Source organism: Oncorhynchus nerka, linkage group LG5 (genome assembly GCF_034236695.1).
Source record: "Oncorhynchus nerka isolate Pitt River linkage group LG5, Oner_Uvic_2.0, whole genome shotgun sequence".
NCBI lineage: Eukaryota > Metazoa > Chordata > Actinopteri > Salmoniformes > Salmonidae > Oncorhynchus > Oncorhynchus nerka.
Genome location: NC_088400.1, coordinates 49,197,089 through 49,215,897, shown reverse-complemented (window position 1 = coordinate 49,215,897; position 18,809 = coordinate 49,197,089). Strand labels below are relative to the sequence as shown.

Here is an 18,809-nt window from a genome sequence, read left to right as displayed (position 1 = left end):
ATCCGTACTTCTAGCCAAGAAAGAATGCAAAACAGTGTGATCAAAAGGAAAGAAGAGAGAAGGGGAATACTATCTGAAATTCTGCCCAAGGTATACGGTCGGTTAAAAGGCTTAAAAGCTTGGGGAAAATTGGATCAGGGAGAATCGTCACCCAACTTTCATTATTTCCAAGTGGTGTGATTGAATTAAAGGGCAAGATGGTGGTTAGAAAGGAGAGAGGTGGATAGCGCGCTGGGGGGGGGGGGGGGGGGCTTGGCTCGTAATGGCGTGGTATTAAATTCTAATTAGAGATGCAGGGGATCAATGATAGGGAGGTTGGACAGCGCGGTCCCACAGTGCCAGCCCAATAGACTGATGAGTTATTGTCATGTAAAAAAGCGCTAGCAATAAGACCAAACGCTTTGCTATTGTCCAAGCGGAAAGAGCCAAGTTTATTATGAGGACTATATGCTCTAGAGACCTGAGGCTAGGCGGCTCTTAGGGGGCTTTTCATAAAACAGGGCGAAGCTCCTATAAAGGAGGCCAGTTTTGGAGCAGGCGCTGAGCAGTGCACATCTACCCACGGCCTCTTTCCAAAACAGTCAAATCCAAGCAATTCATTTTTCCCCAACATATCTCGCGTTCTTATCATTTTTCCTGGGAAGTGCGGCTTTCTTTATCCACGGAGCCTTTTCAAATGTATAAAATGGAGTATTCTTACTTAAATTCCTCTGCCTACGAGTCATGTATGGCCGGGATGGACACGTCAAGCTTGGCATCAGCCTACGCGGACTTCAGCTCGTGCAGTCAAGCCAGTGGGTTTCAGTACAATCCGATCAGGACCACGTTTGGGGCTACCTCCGGCTGCCCGTCGCTCACGCCGGGGTCTTGCAGTCTGGGGACCCTGCGGGACCACCAAAGCAGCCCGTACGCTGCAGGTAAGCAACCGCCAACTTTGTCCACCACTCCACGCTCTCTATCCGGGTATATAGGACGTCTTGATTGCATTTGAAAATGGAAATGTGTTTAGTATTTACCAAACGAAATTTGCTTACACAAATGAAATAATTTATCACGTTAGAAGCGATTGCAGGCAATCGGTAATTCAGTTACGGGGTTACACTATACGGGTCACACCCAAACCGCCAACAAAATTATCTTAAGCTGCCAAAATGATAGGCATAATTTATTTACTTTGCGATGAGACATAAAGCTTCGAAAATAATTAGATAACCAAAGACTAAAGCTCATTATTGACACGGAATTGGAGTTACAATAGCAACTACCGGGACAGATGGCAACATTATGACAAGTTTCCAAACTTGAACCCCAATATCAAAGCAAGAATTAGTTTACCATTACAATTAACCACATTACATTTCATCACTGGTCTCAATTTAGCACTAATCCACAAGAAATCTAACAGATTATAGAATACAATAACAACATAACCCGATTTTCAACAGAATCATTATAATTCGGATTGATTTTAATCTGACAACATTGCAATTACATATGATCAAATCTTTCAATTACTCTATAGCTATTGCCATTGCAAATACGTTTAATGTTGACATTTATTTCCCCCAGTTCCTTACAAACTCTTTACGGATCATGGTGGACTGAACGAGAAGAGAAAGCAGAGGCGCATTCGGACCACTTTTACCAGCGCACAGCTCAAGGAGCTCGAGAGGGTTTTTGCTGAGACCCACTACCCGGATATCTACACACGAGAAGAGCTGGCGCTCAAAATCGATTTGACTGAAGCCAGAGTACAGGTAGGCTATGATATCCGGCGCTATCCTCACCTCATCCAAGCGCACTCGAGTCATTACGAACAAGGCTCCCTACTATCATTTTGGTGTTAGAAAAAATGGTATTTGGTTTATTACGCATTTTGCCAAAATCAGGTCCATACAGAACCCCTAGGCTTACACTGTTGTATGCTTATATGTGAATAACTACACATTTGAGGGTTGTTTTCCGACGGTCAATATGCGGATACAGTATCATATTGCATCATCCAATATTGACAGAATGACAATGGTTTCAGTCATTTACATATACAGTAGTCCCATTTGATTTAATGATAATTTAAAAAAAGCTCACTATCAGTTGTCTAAATCTTTTGGATCTGTTTTTCGTTGTAAAGGTGTGGTTCCAAAACCGACGCGCCAAATTCCGCAAGCAAGAGCGCGCGGCATCTGCTGCCGCTGCAGCTGCCAAGAATGGCTCCGGGAAGAAGTCGGACTCTAGGGACGAGGACAGTAAAGAAACCAAATCTACCGATCCTGACAGCACCGGAGGACCAGGGCCCAACCCCGTCCCGACGTCCAACTGCAGCGGGCCCAGTCCAACCAGTGGCCAGGTCAACATTTCCAGCGGAAACGGACAAGTGGACCAAGGGAAGACATCAGTGTCTCCCGGCATGTGTGGAAACACAGCGATTCAAGGCTGGGCTTCTGCCCCCGGCACCATCACCTCTATCCCGGACTCATTGGGTGGACCGTTCGCCAGCGTACTGTCCTCTTTGCAAAGACAGAACGGAGCCAAAGCTACGTTAGTAAAGACAAGTATGTTCTAATACAGCGGAGACCCATTGACAAAATCAACAAGAGAAACATGGTTTACTGACTCCGGTGACCGAGGAGTGTTGAGTCCGTGGAAGGAGGGATGTTACAAGACAGACAGAAGGACACTGATAGGCCAATCATAACCGCAGTTGTAAAAAGATGAAGATTACTACTTTTATTTTTTTGCCTCACGCCTTCCTTCTCGGTTATCGTCTGGTATTGTGGTCATTCTGCACTTATAACTGTGTGGTTCAAGTAACCACTAACAGCTGCGCATTCATACGCAGTCCCATCATAGGACCAGATGTCAAAATATATCGACACTGTAGGCTACAAATCCTTTTTATTTTATTTAAATTTTTTAAGTTGCCGACATTCTGATTTGACTGAAGGTGTTTGATATATCGAAGATCTCTGCTTATTATCGAATGAGACATCAACTATTTTGTCATTTTCCTGACGCAACTTGCTAAGTATAAGTAGCCTATACGTCATTGTTTCAGGGCTCATGAAGAATGTAGTTTTTTTCTCTCCAATTGTTGATATCAAATGAACTTGCATTATTTAAAAAAAAAAGGCACAAAGTACAACAGTTCACCGCTGACAGAAATAAGTAGGCCTAATTGTTTTGTGTTTTTTGTGGCTCAAATTGTATAGCGTTAATATGTATTATTGTATCCTATAGTTGACCATAGGCCATACTCCCCTTGTAGAATCACAGTATTTTTTGATGTTTTACAAAGTTACAATTGGCGAATTTATTTTGCGTAAAAAAAGTGAATGGATGCAAACAATGTATTTATTTCATTTTTATTTGCATGTTGTCATTTCTGTCCAATTTTATAATATTTTCCCCCATTTTGTGAGCATAATGTAACATGTTTTGTCCAGGATTTGAAAGCTATTTATATGTAGGTAATGAATGCTTATATTTAAGAAGGAAATATTTCTACATGTTCACATAGTTTTCCAGGTGTACCATTGAAATGGTTGTTGATGATAAAAATAATAATCAAATTGGCTTTGTCATGTTTCTCTTTGTACATCTTTAGACAACATGTAAGCAAACACCTTAGGCTACTATTCTGCGTAGAAAATATTGAAAAAAGGTTAACCAAATTCGCACATAAATTGCTATTATCTTCTGATTCCCTAATCCACGTCAAATTGACATATTGGTTCTCACAAATTAAATCACATTCTTTAATAACTTTTGTCATGGATTTTGTAATATCTTGTATTACTATGCACATCTATAATACAAGTCACCTAATACACTGAAAGACACCATTCTGGCGACCGTGGCCCATTCTAATGGCTGGGGATTGATTTCAGCACCATGGACAGCGCATCCCGCCAGAAATCACGCTTTCTGGCAAATTGAGCCGAATCGCACATTACTTCATAATATCATATAACTACAGACACCCACAAGTCCATTTATTTTGTTACATTTTATTTATAAACATACAGTATACTATAAAGCCATTGCATTTGAACATCACATTTATCTATATTCGGATAGTGTTCAGGTGAATATTACAATAAATACAGAACTTAGACATAAAATATAATTCCCAAGCTATTGATCCTGCTAAGACAATATCGATATTTCTGTCTCAAAGATGCTCCCCCTGCAGAATTAGACGAGATTTATTCATTTCCTAAGTAAAAGTAAAAAAAAAGACACAATCAGAACCGAAGCTTAAAAATACAGTATGTCAGAAAAATGTACCCAGACGGGCAAAGTTGTAAGCTACATTTGAGAATGAATCATACATCCGATACGAGAGAAAGCTATGGATTTATTTCGACATAGCAAATGATTTGGAATAGGCCTACGTCCATTTGAACATACATCCACAACTGGTATACATTCTCAAACTGCTGGCACTGATCTTTAGTTTATATCCAACCAAATGTTACTCACGTGCAATTGCTGGTAAGACCATTTTTAGCCATTATTTCACAACGCAACAGGTAGGCCTAATGATTTTGTTGTTGTTGTTGTGTGTGTTGAAAATGGTTTTCTATTGCTGAGCATTTACCAAAATCGTCACCACTGTCAACAGGGCGTAGAGAGGCATATAGACTCATTATAATACAATAAAAACATACGGAAACACAATTTAAAAAAAACAATGGCATTTTTTTGTTGTTGCTAAGGGCTGATATTAAATACTTCCACCATACGTCTTAGATGTATTCTAAATTCCGTGTTTAAATTGTAAAGACTATCACTGTCACGAAATCACAAGAAAACAAATGGAAGGTTTGGTAGGCTCTGACGTAAGTCCCCCCAAAATAAAGGGGGATATCAACAACAAAAAATTGGACTGGGGGGCGATTTTAAGTCCTGGTGCAGTGTCCTCTGTGTTTTAGCGCTATTTCGACAAAAACCTCCAAAACCTACCCAATCATACTCAAATGAACAAACACCTCCCGTTCTTACCAGTCATACTTAAGTGGACACCGTAATTGGGTTCCCTGCCCTGGCGTGTGCAATCACCTGCTTACCTAAGGCACATGTTTTGAGACATTTCAAGCGTGACATTCCTAAAGAGAATTGGTTAAGAGGAAACCGAATGGTTTAGTACAGCACACATCCGTACTAAATGACACATGTTAACCTCCACAAGCGCAATCCAGTTCACATGCACCGGTTCCTGTTATTGCTCTAAAATCAAGTACGTCTAACTTTGTAAGCGGATATTTGTTTCGAGCAAAGAAAGAGAGAAAAGGAGGACCTTTTCAGGCCAAAGTGCGATGTTACGGTAATGTATATCCTAGTAACAGCGCGGTATATATTTTCAATCCAGTAGGCTACTAAAGCAATAGGGAATAAATAAAAGATAAACAGCCAATTTTCGAGCTTCCTGTAAATATAAGAAAGGCAGAAAAACAATTTTACTCCCAGAATTTAAACCAGTTTGGATTAATTGTGGTTTCAGCAAAAATCTAAATCAGGAGGAAAAAAATCAGGCTTTTCTAAGACTTTTGCTGACCATCAAGAAATAACCCCTAAAGACCTCAAGTCATCAAAATGGAATGCACTTCTATTACAATTACCTGACACTTTAATACGAAATCTTGACAACCTTCTTAAGGAACAAATTAAAAACTGAAGTTACAAATGAAAGACTAATTAGGCCTATCTAACAACCTCCATACAAGAGATTCAAAGAAAAGGTTTTCTTATTAGCAAATATTTAGTCTAAGTCCCAAACTCAGTTTGTTGGATTTCATTGCATTGGTATTTTCAGGAGTTTCCTTTTCAGTTTGGAAGTGATGGAGGCTGTCATACTGTCTACACCAAATATACAGTATCAGAGCTCAGAATCAAAATGGCCACCATCTTCACAAGGGCTTGTGGGTGCATATAGAAACAAGGAAATGCTCAAAGCTGTAATCATACAGGGCCAATATAATCCATGGGGCTACTACGATCAGTCACTAATATTCAATGCACACACAATTTCCCAAGGTCAGGAATATTTTGGCCCATTTCAATCAAGTCATGGGATGTGAATTGCAGATATTGCAAAAAATCCCAACATAGGCCTTGACAGACAAGACACATTCCACACATATGTCGATTACTGGAGAAAAAAGAAGAAGGGAGACAATTTCTCCGTAATCCTTGTGCTTTCCCAATGTCGTCACAATGTGGTTGGCTGGCCGGCTGCTGTAAAGAAATAGAGCAATATTAAGCACAACTGTAAATTCTCTAATAGATGATCATCATAATTCAATTGGACTAAGGAAAAATACATGTATTTCTGTGAGGAAATTTGGTAAATGATACTCCTGTATCAGCAAAATTAATACTGTGAAAAGGGCAATAAGTTAATCAGTGTGTGATGTAGCTATTTATCATGTGAAAGCAAGGAAGACAAAGGTGTGTATGCGAGAAAGAGAGAGAGTCTGTATGTGTGAGTTTGAGAGAGAGAGATAGTGTGTTATTAAGTATGTATATGTGTGTGTGTGTGTGTGTGTGTGTGTGTGTAAGCGGGGATGTGAGTGTGTGTGTCTGTGACTCACAGCGGGAGCGGATGTAGCACTGGTGGCAGTTGAGGAGGCCGTTCCGAATCCTCACGTCTGTCCCCGTGGTGGTGTCACCCAGCTGCCCCTTACAGACCCCACACTGCAGGGTGAACAGAGGGGGAAGAGGAAGAGAGCGAGAAATACAGGGAGGGAGAGAAAGAGCGAGAGAGAGAGAGAGAGAGAGAGAGAGAGAGAGAGAGAGAGAGAGAGAGAGAGAAAGGTGGAAGCAAAGTAAGACATGGGCTTTGTTTGAATACTTTGAAAATGCATAATTCTTTCCTTACTTCCTTGTAGTAATCACTGATCCGACAAAGCTGGCGGCATCGGTTAAAGTATTGACGAGAGAGGATTCAAAAAGGTTTAAGCAATATGGTAATTCCTTCACCTTGCCTTCTGATTGGTTGGGTGGGATATTTTACTTGCCCCTGTACTATCCTTAAAGATCAACAAGGAGAATCTGGGGGGGTTGGACTGAAATGTATCATCAAGTGCATTAGTCATGGCCCTGTGGCTACTACCTATGGATGGATGTGTCGCTGTGACGATACGGTGCTGGCCTAACACAGCCTGCCTCAGCCTGCCGTGATACAGACCTTAAAGCACTGGATGTGGAAGTAAAGGCTGAGGGTCTCAATGATCATGGCCGCCCCTTTGCCCAGAGGGTGGCCGCAACTGGAGCACAGCTTCTTACCGCTCACTGACCTGCAGGGGAGAATATGGTCCCGATTAACACAGATTGACAACTGAGCAGCACAAACTGAATGACCACGCTGCCAAATGAAGTATGGTCCCGTGATAGGGAATGGAACATTTAGGGATTGAGGCTTGTAGATTCCTCCTGACTCGCATATACTGTAGTAAAAGCATATGAATCTACATGTGTAACCATTATTTAACTCGGCAAGTCAGTTAAGAAACAATTCTTATTTACAATGATGGCCTACCCCAGCCAAACCTGGATGACGCTGGGCCAATTGCGTGCCACCTTATGGGACTCCCAACCACAGTCAGATGTGGTGCAGCCTAGATTAGAACCAGGGACTGCAGTGACACCTCTTTTGCACTGAGATGCAGTGCCTTTAACTGCTGTGCCACTCAGGAGGGGGTGTGTTTTATTACTACAGTATATGAGACTCAGTTATACCAGTTTGAGATACCAGAAATGTCTTCTATAGAACTGACATGATTGCCTTACTTTTCACAGAGATCAAACCTTGCACTTGCAGCAAGTTCAATATCCTTCTCAATATAACACATGACAGACGCAGCAGTGAGTGGTCTCAAGGAGCTGAGTTTGGCGCCCTCTGGTGTACAATATGTCAACATGTGACAAAATACCTGTTTGGAGATGGAGGCATGTCGGATGGGCATGTGGTGGGTGACTTTAATGGACTGGGCCCCATGGTCTCAATAGACCCACACCTGGAGATGAAGAGCAACATGCAACATGATGACCTGCCTTGCAACATGGACATGATTGAATCCATTAGTATGAATTGGATCAATCAAAAGTATGGGAGGTGAGCAAACAATATTGAGGTTAAATCGGTCAGTGTTTCCCAACTCCAGTCCTCGAGTACCCCAAACACACATTTTTGTAGCCCCGGACAAGCACACCTGATTTAACTTGTCAACTAATCATCAAGCCCTCAATGATGAATCAGGTCAGTTTGTCAGGGGTGACAACAAAAACGTGCACTATTGGGAATTCAAGACTTGAGTTGGGAAACACTGTTATAGGTGAAAATACAGATGTTGTTGCCAATTCTGTTGACCATACAGTGTGCAATACAGCTGCATTTGACACATTTGCACTATAGGCAGTAGGTTTACCAATATGTGTTCTTATTTTATTCTTATTTTTTTTTCAATCTCTTTGAACCACCAACAAAATGACATTTTTATTGGTTTGGACAATTATAAATAAGGGACCTTTTTTGTTGTTGTGAATTTGTAAAGATATCATCTCTGTTGTCATGAATCTATAAAGCCTTCACTGAAATCCCAAATCACTCCCTTTCCCCGCAGCCCTCCATTTGCTCATTCACGTGTGCCTCCGCCATATACAAAAGTGCCCCGAAGCTGACGGAGTAAAACTCATCGAGGGTGCATGGGGCTAATTACACCCTGCGACAGCCACTTCAACCAAGCCAGCAAGGCTGCATGACTCAGAGCGAAGTGCTATCCCGACATGCACCGTGGCGCGGTTGGAATTATGTGCTGCTCAGAACAACATGACGGAGAGTGGTGCCTAACTTATATGCCACGTGAATTTGTTTATGTGTCTGATTTTGAGAGACTTGACACGTAACAGATGAAATACCTCCCAAATTAAATGTTTAACTGTTTACCGGGCTTTATGTCTCGTAAAATGATAGGCTGGATTTGTAGAAACACGAATTGCATCATTCAAGTCACCAGTGTGTCCCAATGTCGATGGGTTTTATTGATCCCCCTCGCCCCTCTCTGGAAGTCACCCTCAGAGTTTTTCGTCAGCGACACGTGACAACGGAGGGCCCTCCGAGTGAGTTGGTAGGGGCGAGTGGGTGGTTTGAGATGAACAGTTTATCATGACAGTGAGGCAAGGCCACCTGGGTAAAAGGCATGTCCATCAAACAGATAGAAGATGTGGAGTAGCATTCAATAAACTCACTTAAAAACAAAAAGAGAAACCTCTCTGCATGATACAGTGTATATTAGCCTGTGAATGATAGAACAAACTCAACACTCACGGATGCACCCTGACTCCACCCCACATACCTCCTGTCCCGAGAGGGCGTCTGTTGGCTGGGTTTGGCGCAGTCTAGTAAGACCTCTGGATGTTGTTTCTTGCTGGGGGGCTGGGGCAGGGCCATGGCGGGAGGTGCTCTTTGGCCGTTCCTCAGACTCGGAGTCAGCTTGTCTGTCTGACTGCTGTTCTGGCTGATCGAGCTGTGGGCGATTGATTGTTTGCTTAAATGATTGATTAGTTTCACTTTGGGTACAATTTTTTAAAACATTTGTTATTAATGAACCATGGTAATAAATAGTAAGTCATTATTTTCACGCCCATTGTAGGGTTCAAGGGCACACGCACGCACACGCTCTCAGACTGACCTAACTGCTGTTTTCAGGCTCTCATCTCTGGACGCTGTGCTGATGTCACTACTCTTGTCGTTGTCTTGTCGTTTCCATTCCACACTCTCTGTGCTCCCCTGGTGGATGAAGAGAGATAAAGGCCGTTTCAAAGGGTTAGTTACAAATCACCCTAAAATCCACTGAAACACAAAACATACTGCCTTATGGGACATATTAGCTGTTCAATAACTTCAAACGGTTAGTTCACAATTTCACTGGATTAGTGAAGTCCACGTCCCTACTCATACACGGAGTATAATGCATTTGAACTGTGTCAAGTTGTATTACCTTAAAATCCAGTGTAACAAAAAAGCACATTGCCTCTTTGCAGATATTTACTCTTGAATAAAATGGCTAATTCAAAATGTTAGATTGATTCCAAAGGTAACCCAAGATAACGTCTCCTCTCACCCCCTGCCTCTCCAGCAGCTCCTGCTTGCGTTCCCAGTCGGCCAGCGACCGGACGATGGTGTCCTGGGGGTCCATTGGTGTGGGGGCGTCACCCCGGATGGGTGAGGGCAAGTTGCAGGAGAGGGGGGTCAGGGGGGCCACAGTCTCTTCTAGTATCCTGCGCTCCTGTGGAGGGAGGAAAGGAGGGAGGGAGGAAAGGATGAAAGAAGGCGGAGGGGGGAGGTAAAGGGGGAGGGGAAGGAGGGAAGATTGAAGGATGAAGGGAGGGAGTTAGGGCGAGAGGGAAGGCAGAATGCGGGAAAGAGTCATTGTAGGGAAAAGGTAGGAGGACACTGGTAGGATGATAACAAGTTTGTTTTCAGTCAGCAGTCACATACATACAGGGGCTTCGGAAAGTATTCAGACCCGTTGACTTTTTCCACATTTTGTTACGTTCCAGCCTTATTCTAAAATTGAGAAAAAAATACAAATCCTCAGCAATCTACACACAACCCCCATAACGACAAAGCAAAAACAGAAATACCTTATTTACATAAGTAATTCAGACCCTTTGCTATGAGACTTGAAATTGAGCTCGGGTGCATCCTGTTTCCATTGATCATCCTTGAGATGTTTCTACATCTTGATTGTAGTCCACCTGTGGTAAATTAAATGGATTGGTAAATGATTTGGAAAGGCACACACCTGTCGAAATAAGGTCCCACAGTTGACAGTGTATGTCAGAGCAAAAACCAAGCCATGAGGTCGAAGGAATTGTCAGTAGTGCTCCGAGACAGGATTGTATCGATTGTGTTTTAGTACCCTTCTGGGGAAGGGTACCAACACATTTATGCAGCATTGAAGGTCCCCAAGAACACAGTGGCTTCCATCATTCAAATGGAAGAACTTAAATGGAAGAAATGGAAGAAGTTTGGAACCACCAAGACTCTACCTATAGCTGGCCGCCAAGAAGGATCTTGGTGAGGGAGGTGACCAAAAATCTGATGGTCACCCAGACAGAGCTCTAGAGTTCCTCTGTGGAGATGGGAGAACCTTCCAGAAGGACAACCATCTCTGCAGCACTCCACCAATCAGGCCTTTATGGTAGAGTGTCTAGACAGAAGCCACTCCTCAGTAAAAGGCACATGACGTAAGTTGAATGGGACAAAGTACAGAGAGATCCTCGATGAAAACCTGCTCCAGAGCGCACAGGACCTCAGACTGGGGTGAAGGTTCACCTTCCAACAGGACAACGACCCTAATCACAGAGCCAAGACAACGCAGGAGTGGCTTTGGGACTAGTTTCTGAATGTCCTTGAGTGGGCCAGCCAGAGCCTGAACTTGAAACCGATCGAACATCTCTGGTGAGACCTGAAATAGCTGTGCAGCGATGCTCCCCATACAACTTGACAGAGCTTTAGAGGAGCAGCAGAGAAGAATGGGAGAAACTCCCCAAATACAGGTGTGCCAAGCTTGTAGGGTCATACCCAAGAAGACTCAAGGCTGTAATCGCTGACAAAGGTGCTTCAACAAAGTAAAGAGTAAAGGGCTGAATACTTACGTAAACATTGTGATATTTACATTTGACATTTTTTATAAATGAGCAAAAATGTATAAAATCCTGTTTTTGCTTTGTCATTATGGGGTATTGTGTGGAGATTGATGAGGGGAAAAAACGTTTGAATCAATTTTAGAAATGGGCAGTAACCAAACAAAAAGGGGTCAGAATACTTTCCGAAGGCACTGTAGCCTACCAAGCTACCAACTACTTCACACTGGAAGAAGTTAAGCTACACTAAAGCTATCCATATGAAGAAGATAGATTCCTTAACTAAAGTTACTTTGAAAAAGTATTACTTTGTGAAAAACTATCTTATGTCAATCTGAAATGTCATAGAATACAAAATTACAAGAACAGATCACTTTGGGGTCATATGTTAACAGAATGTGTCATTTAGCCTTAAACACAAAAACAATGTTTCAAGTGAGATTTAGGCAGGACAGATGCCAAACAAGAAAGGAAATGATTGCCTACTTCACTCATATTTATTTTATAAAAAAAAAAAAATAGCGTAGTTCCAGTAGTTAGTTACATCGTTACATGTAGTTCACTACTCCCCAACACTGCAAATACACACTCCCAACCCTGCCATCTTCGTCAAGTACACACACACACACACACACACACACACACACACACACACACACACACACACACACACACACACACACACACACACACACACACACACACACACACACCTCCTCATGGTACCGCCTCTCCTCCTCTTCCACCTCTCTTTGCGCTCTCTCCCACTCCTGTTTCAGCTTCTCCTGCTCACGCTGGTACTTCTCCTGTTGTCGTTGGCAACGAGAGACGGCATACATTCATCAGCAACGACAACGAGAGTTTTGAGACAAACAAAAGTAAAGTGGTAGGTCAAACATACAGTATAACGCAAACGTCAAGCAACCCGAAGGGTGCATGTTTCAATCTCATCACAGACAACTTTGCAACTACTTAGCATGTTAGCTAACCCTCTCTTGGTCTGACAATCAGCGCTGCAGCTCTGCTGCGGAAGGCCGACATCGGCGGATGAGGTGGATTGAGACACAGCCTATGCAACATATATCTCTAGTTTAAACAGACAGATCTGAATGGGAATGTGTTTATTATGCTAATTAGAGTTCCACGGGGGCACGGACATTGACTGTACAGTAAGAATTGTTATGTCACCCTTTATACACCATTTGTAGATTACGACACATGGTTATAGATAATTTGTGAAACATTTATGTATTGCTTATTAAGCCTTTATGTATACTGAACGAAAATGTAAAGTGTTTGTCCCATGTTTCATGAACTGAAAGGTGTTTACAATCCTGTTTTAGTGAGCATTTCTTCTTTGCCAAGATAATCCATCCACCTGACAGGTGTGGCATATCAAGAAGCTGATTAAACAGCATGCTCATTACACAGGTGCAACTTGTGCTGGGGACAATAAAAGGCCACTCTAAAATGTGCAGTTTTGTCACAACACAACCCCACAGATGTCTAAAGTTTTGCGGGAGCGTGCAATTGGCATGCTGACTGCAGGAATGTCCACCAGAGCTGTTGCCAGATAATTGAATGTTAATTTCTCTACCCTAAGCCGCCTCCAACGTTGTTTTAGAAATTTTGGCAGTGCGTACAACCGGCCTCACAACCGCAGACCACCGGTAACCAAGCCAGCCCAGGACATCCACGTCAGGCTCCTTCACCTGCGGGATCGTCTGAAACCAGCCACTCGGACAGCTGATGAAACTGTGGGTTTGCAAAACTGAAGAATTTCTGCATAAACTGTCAAAAAACGTCTCAGGGAAGCTCATCTGCGTGCTCGTTGTCCTCACCAGAGTCTTCACCGGACTGCAGTTCAGCGTCTTAACTGACTTCAGTGGGCAAATGCTCACCTTCGATAGCCACTGGCACGTTGGAGAAGTGTGCACTTCACAGATGAATCCCGATTTCAACTGTACCGGGCAGATGGCAGACAGCGTGTACAGTGTTGTGTGGGGGTGAACAGTTTGCTGAACGGTGTGAACAGAGTGCTCCATGCTGGCGGTGGGGTTATGGTATGGGCAGGCATAAGCTACGGACAACAAACACAATTGCATTTTATCTGTGCAATTTGAATGCACAGAGACACCGTGACGAGATCCTGAGGCCCATTGTTGTGCCATTCATCTGACGTCATCACGTCATGTTTCAGCATGATAATGCACAGCCCCCATGTCGCAAGCATCTGTGCACAATTCCCGTAAGCGGAACATTTCCCAGTTCTTCCATGGCCTGCATACTCACCAGACATGTCACCCATTGAGCATGTTCGGGATGCTCCGGACCGACGTGTACGACAGCGTGTTCCAGTTCCTGCCAACATCCAGCAACTTGGCACTGCCATTGATGAGGAGGGATAACACTCCACAGGCCACAATCAACAGCGTGATCAACTCTATGTGAAGGAGCTACACGAGGTAAATGGAGGTCACACCAGATACTGACTGGATTTCTGATCCACGCTCCCACCTTCTTTTTAAAGTATCTGTGACCAACATATGCATATCTGTCATGCAAAATCAATAGATTAGGGCCTAATGAATTTAATTCAATAGTGATTTCCTTATATAAATGATAACTCTGTAAAATCTTTAAAATGGCTGCATGTGACGTTTATATTTTTGTTCAGTGTGATATAAAGCCTTTATCAGTTGTACTTCGTTGAAAGTGGGACTGAAAGACCTCCGCAACAGATGGTGTGAAATATAGAAGACTCAACTTCAGACTCATTTTGAAATATGAAAACACCGGACCAACTTTGATTTTGAACTATCCATTCACATTGGATTCCGTCTCAATACATAACTCAGTTCAGGTCTGTAGGAAGCACCATTGAGAAAAATGAAAAATGTGACCGGAAAAAAGTGGGCAGACACAAACATAGCAAGCACGATGAAACATGTAAAGATGAGAGAAAATACCAACCAGCAAAAAGCTGCCAACCAAAGCAATAGACACACCATACAATGACAAGGGTGTTTAGGGGTCAAAGGTGACAAGGGTGACAAGGGTTCATGCATCAGCCAAGCAAACCCTGTGGGTGGATCTCAATAGGCTAAATGGCTTTCTTTCCTCATCTCCTCCCTTTCTTCTGTACAGATCCGAGAATATGGTGAGGATGTGAGGAAGGTTACTTTGGAGAATTGAGACACATCCTATGATGGGTGGATAGAGGAGGAGTGTGAGGTTGACTGGCGACAGATTTGAAGATCTGGTGAGTGAATGTGAGATGCAGGACGTGCCATAGCACACAGTGTTTATTGTGCAATGCTGCTGACGTGTGGCCACTGTCTGCATAGCAGTGAGTAGCAGATTGGGGTTCGACTTCAGATTCAGAGCAGGCAGATGCGTAAGCAATATTGTGGTTCATTTAAATGTGGCTGCAAGCTAATAGAAAGCACCCGCTTTGGGTAAATGTAACTGGGGCTGAAGACCATATATTCAGTAAACAGCAGGCTTACTCAGGCCTAGCTTTTGCTAACGTCAATAGAGCATCAGCTTTCGTTAACATATTTTTTGCAGAATGCTAACTCAGGCCTAGCTTTTGTTAACATATTTAGGCAGCATTTTAACTCAGGCCTAGCTTTAGCATGCTAAGTCAGGCTTAGCGTTTCTGTCTTTAGTAGCACAACTCAGGCTACCTGAAGCATGCGCTCCTGCTCTTGCTGCCACCTTTCCTGACGCTTTCGTTCCTCATCTGGGTCCCAAGCCCAGCGGTCACCCCGCTTAGCCTGAATCACTACCGGGGATGACACCTGAGTGACCTGATAGGACCCATCCGGGGCTCACACACACACGCACGCGCACGCGCACACACAGACACACACACACACACACACACACAAGCATGCATACATACGCCAGCCCACAAACCGAAGTACACACACACACATCCACAAATAGGGAAGAGAGGAGACAGACAGTTGATCTACCACAGCATCATTTCCATGCTAGCCAAAGGAGTCCTACTAAGGAGAGAGAAAAGAAAGATGAGGGGATGAAGGGAAAAGGAGAAAAGCAATGCTGGGCACTCTGTACATCATCCTCATTTAATAGGTTGAGCCAATGAAGAATGACCAATCAATCATTGGGGTCTTAGGGAGGTCCTAAATATATGACAAAAACAACAAAAGGATTGTGCTCAGTCAGCACAAAACAGAAGATTACTCTCTGACATGGAGTGAAACGGGGAGCCACCTAAACTTGCCCAATAAGAAACGTGTGGCCTAATGAACACATTTTGGCTCAACCGGATGAGAAACAATTTTTTAAAAACCTTCAGAACTCAACCAGGAAAGACTATAGGAGCCGTCACAATCTACTTACCGGCACTTTACCACACTTCGTCGGCTCCTCCCCCTCTATGAAACAGAAGTAGAGTAAAAAAGGTAGACGGTTAGAAAACAAACATCTTGTCAAACACAGGAACTGATGCTGAGTGGACACGGCATTTTTTAAAAATCATCTCATTTGGTAACTACGCTGTATTGGTGTGAACACATGGGAAAAAGCTATTTCCATCATGAATGTCATGGGGAGGAATTAGGGAATGAAGTGAAAGAAGGGCAGGGAACAAATCAAGGTGGTAAGGCATAAAGTTAAAGACTGAGTTGCTTTAAAAACCACGAGCTGTGAGGTATTTTGTTAATTACTGAGTAGCTAACAATTCCAGTTTCCATTTTGGAGATGGTCTGTGCAAAAGGGAACATTCAACAATGCTGCGCGAAGTTGCTCTTATACCTGTAGTGGCACGGTTGTTACACTTGTAACAATGTTGTATTAACATTGTTAATGTAGTAAAAGTACAACATTATAATACCAACTTCATGTCAAATATAATGGGATCCACTGAACACCAAATATAAAACAAAAAAACAAAAACAAACAGTAGATTGAAGAAATGGGTTTCCAATGCCGTCACCCAGCCCCTGGGGAAGCACTGAGGAAACCCTACACAGTGTATGAGTATGTGAACTCCAACGGGGGGTTACAAGTCAAGCCCAACTATTCAGTGAGCAGTTTACCTGGTGGGGCGAAGAACTCCCAACGTAGGCCTAACCTAGGGTTGCCGGTTTCTGGCGGATAACTGGCACTGTTAGCCAGCTCTACATCACAAGCGAGAAGGGGGGAGGGGGAAGGAAGGAGGCAGGGGGTGAGGAGAAGAAAAGGAGGGGATAGATAGAGAGATCAAAAGCAACAAAAATACAGAGTGCCAGTTGGAGAACCAAGGGAAACAAAAGAGTTGGGGTGTGTGATAGCAGAGTTGAAAGGGCTGTGTACAATAAAGACTATTGGAAAAAGGTCGTTTGAGGTTCATCCTCATCTGAAAACACATTTTGATTACCTGTTGTGGGAGCCTCACGTGGTGGTTTGTTTCTGACAGGTCCTGGATCAGCCAAGGCAGCAACTTCCTCTGCACTCTGAGACAATTCCAGGCTGGGCTCACTGACCTAAGATCAGAAGCAGAAAAGTCATAAACACAATGATCAAAACTTGACCAGGAGGAATATTTCAAAAATATTTAGTTAGAATGTCGCAGACATAAATTGTATTTATATAGCTTATGCAATACCCTATTCTACACAGTATTGAATCATGCCCACTGTACATAATGCATTTCTATCTGAAAGTTAAATGGGGCTGCACCCTCCCGGGCAAAGCTTCTGCAATCTTTGAAACATTAACGGTTCCTCCAAGAACCCCTCATCTATAACCAAATATGAACCCTTGACTAGCAATGGTTCTTTGAACTCCAGGGGTTCCTCGAAGATCTCCACGGTTCTTCGAGTCACAACTAATTCCATGGAGGAACCCTGGACTGGAGGCTTAGTAGGGGCGTGGCTTTCAGATACAGGCGAATAATATTGATAAAAGCCACCTTGTCCTAGAGAGATTTACACGGTTATCAACATTTCCAACCAGGGTAAGCATACATGAAAAACTGCCCTTATTTGAAATGTTTTTAAAATGAACAGTGGGGAAAAAAACGATTGGAACCATTTCCCTTTTGACTGCTAGGTTTTATGGGTATTATGACTCATACTGTGGTACTCTACTGAACCCCTCCCATCACAGAACATTTCAGGTTTGAACATTGACACAGAGTTTCTCGAAGACCCTTTTTTAGAATCCTAAAATGTTCTTCCAGGCTCCTTTACGTCTAAGAGTGTGCTTGAGGTAAAGCAGGGCACAAATGATTGACTATTTGGAGCATTGGGGCCATTGATTGGTTGGTTGGTGATCTCACCTGTGCAGTCATTGGCTGAGCTTGCTGTGTTGCGTGCTCTGATTGAACAGGACAGGGGACTGTGGCATTCGGTCTGGTCGCTGTGGCATTCGTACACACTTCTCTTTGTTCATTGGTAGCGCGTTGTGAGTCTTTAAACAAAACAGAGACACATGTTTAGCTGCATCAGAGCAAGGTTCTGCATCAGAGTACAGGTTCCAGACAGCGGGGGTCATAATGTGACGTTAACCACGGGAAGACCAAGTTGAATAAATTGTTTAATAACTTAAAGTGTTCATTCTCAAGACAGACAGCGAGTAATAAATGACTAGCATGAATATTGAATAGCAAAAGGATTGGATGGGTTCTAAAAAACAGCAGAAATGGTCACCACTAGGTGTCAGGGTAGCAGAGGTTAGACAGGCATTCTAGGTAACCCAGAGGAACAGACCTGTAGCTGGAGAGGGCTGTACTGCAGCCGCTGCCGTGTTGGGCTCCTCCCCCAGTGGGCCTGCAGCAGACCTGCCACCCGCCTCCACAATGCTCTCTGTGCTCTGCAGCTCCTGCAGGGACACACAAAGATAAGAAATACTCTGTTGCCGCATCCTCCACATTCCCTTTGTTGAAGTCATGACCTATCTGACTCAGTGTTGCTTTATCCTATCTATGACTGCATGCCAGACTGAGAACAACACACAGGTCTGGTTGATACGTGGCTTTTCACCAAACAGTTTTCAAGACTTATGTTGTTACGACGACACCTTCCTGTCCGACTCCAACTGATTGAACAACACTGTTCACTTCGTTTAGATGCTGAAATCAAGTGGCCCACCTGGCAAAGAAGATGCTTATTTCTCAAAATTAGAAGGCGTTGCCAATTCCT

At 43.2% G+C, this 18,809-nt stretch overlaps 2 protein-coding genes across 10 annotated transcripts in view; one reads left to right on the top strand and one right to left on the bottom strand.

Moving 5' to 3' along the window:
• The first annotated feature begins 453 nt into the window (after positions 1–453).
• On the top strand, positions 454–3,741 carry LOC115129569 (paired mesoderm homeobox protein 2B-like). Its single transcript, XM_029660086.2, has 3 exons — positions 454–917; positions 1,570–1,757; positions 2,132–3,741. The coding sequence occupies exons 1-3, from the start codon at positions 677–679 to the stop codon at positions 2,561–2,563; spliced, it is 861 nt and encodes a 286-aa protein (XP_029515946.1). The 5' UTR covers positions 454–676; the 3' UTR covers positions 2,564–3,741.
• Positions 3,742–3,987: 246 nt separating this feature from the next.
• Positions 3,988–18,809, bottom strand: part of LOC115129568 (LIM and calponin homology domains-containing protein 1-like) — a 164,538-nt gene continuing 149,716 nt past the window's right edge. For 5 of the 9 annotated variants that reach the window (XM_029660072.2, XM_029660081.2, XM_029660083.2 and 2 more), the window contains 14 exons: positions 18,378–18,489; positions 17,948–18,078; positions 17,045–17,150; positions 16,725–16,805; positions 16,027–16,061; positions 15,342–15,464; positions 12,366–12,458; positions 10,125–10,289; positions 9,693–9,790; positions 9,357–9,527; positions 7,935–8,018; positions 7,190–7,298; positions 6,594–6,696; positions 3,988–6,237 (listed from right to left, as the gene is read on the bottom strand). In XM_029660072.2, the coding sequence (XP_029515932.2) occupies positions 6,212–6,237; positions 6,594–6,696; positions 7,190–7,298; positions 7,935–8,018; positions 9,357–9,527; positions 9,693–9,790; positions 10,125–10,289; positions 12,366–12,458; positions 15,342–15,464; positions 16,027–16,061; positions 16,725–16,805; positions 17,045–17,150; positions 17,948–18,078; positions 18,378–18,489 (1,437 nt within the window). In that variant the 3' untranslated portion in view covers positions 3,988–6,211. The remainder of the gene's footprint in view (positions 6,238–6,593; positions 6,697–7,189; positions 7,299–7,934; positions 8,019–9,356; positions 9,528–9,692; positions 9,791–10,124; positions 10,290–12,365; positions 12,459–15,341; positions 15,465–16,026; positions 16,062–16,724; positions 16,806–17,044; positions 17,151–17,947; positions 18,079–18,377; positions 18,490–18,809) is intronic. The other 4 variants (XM_029660073.2, XM_029660076.2, XM_029660074.2 and 1 more) reach the window with 4 other exon arrangements.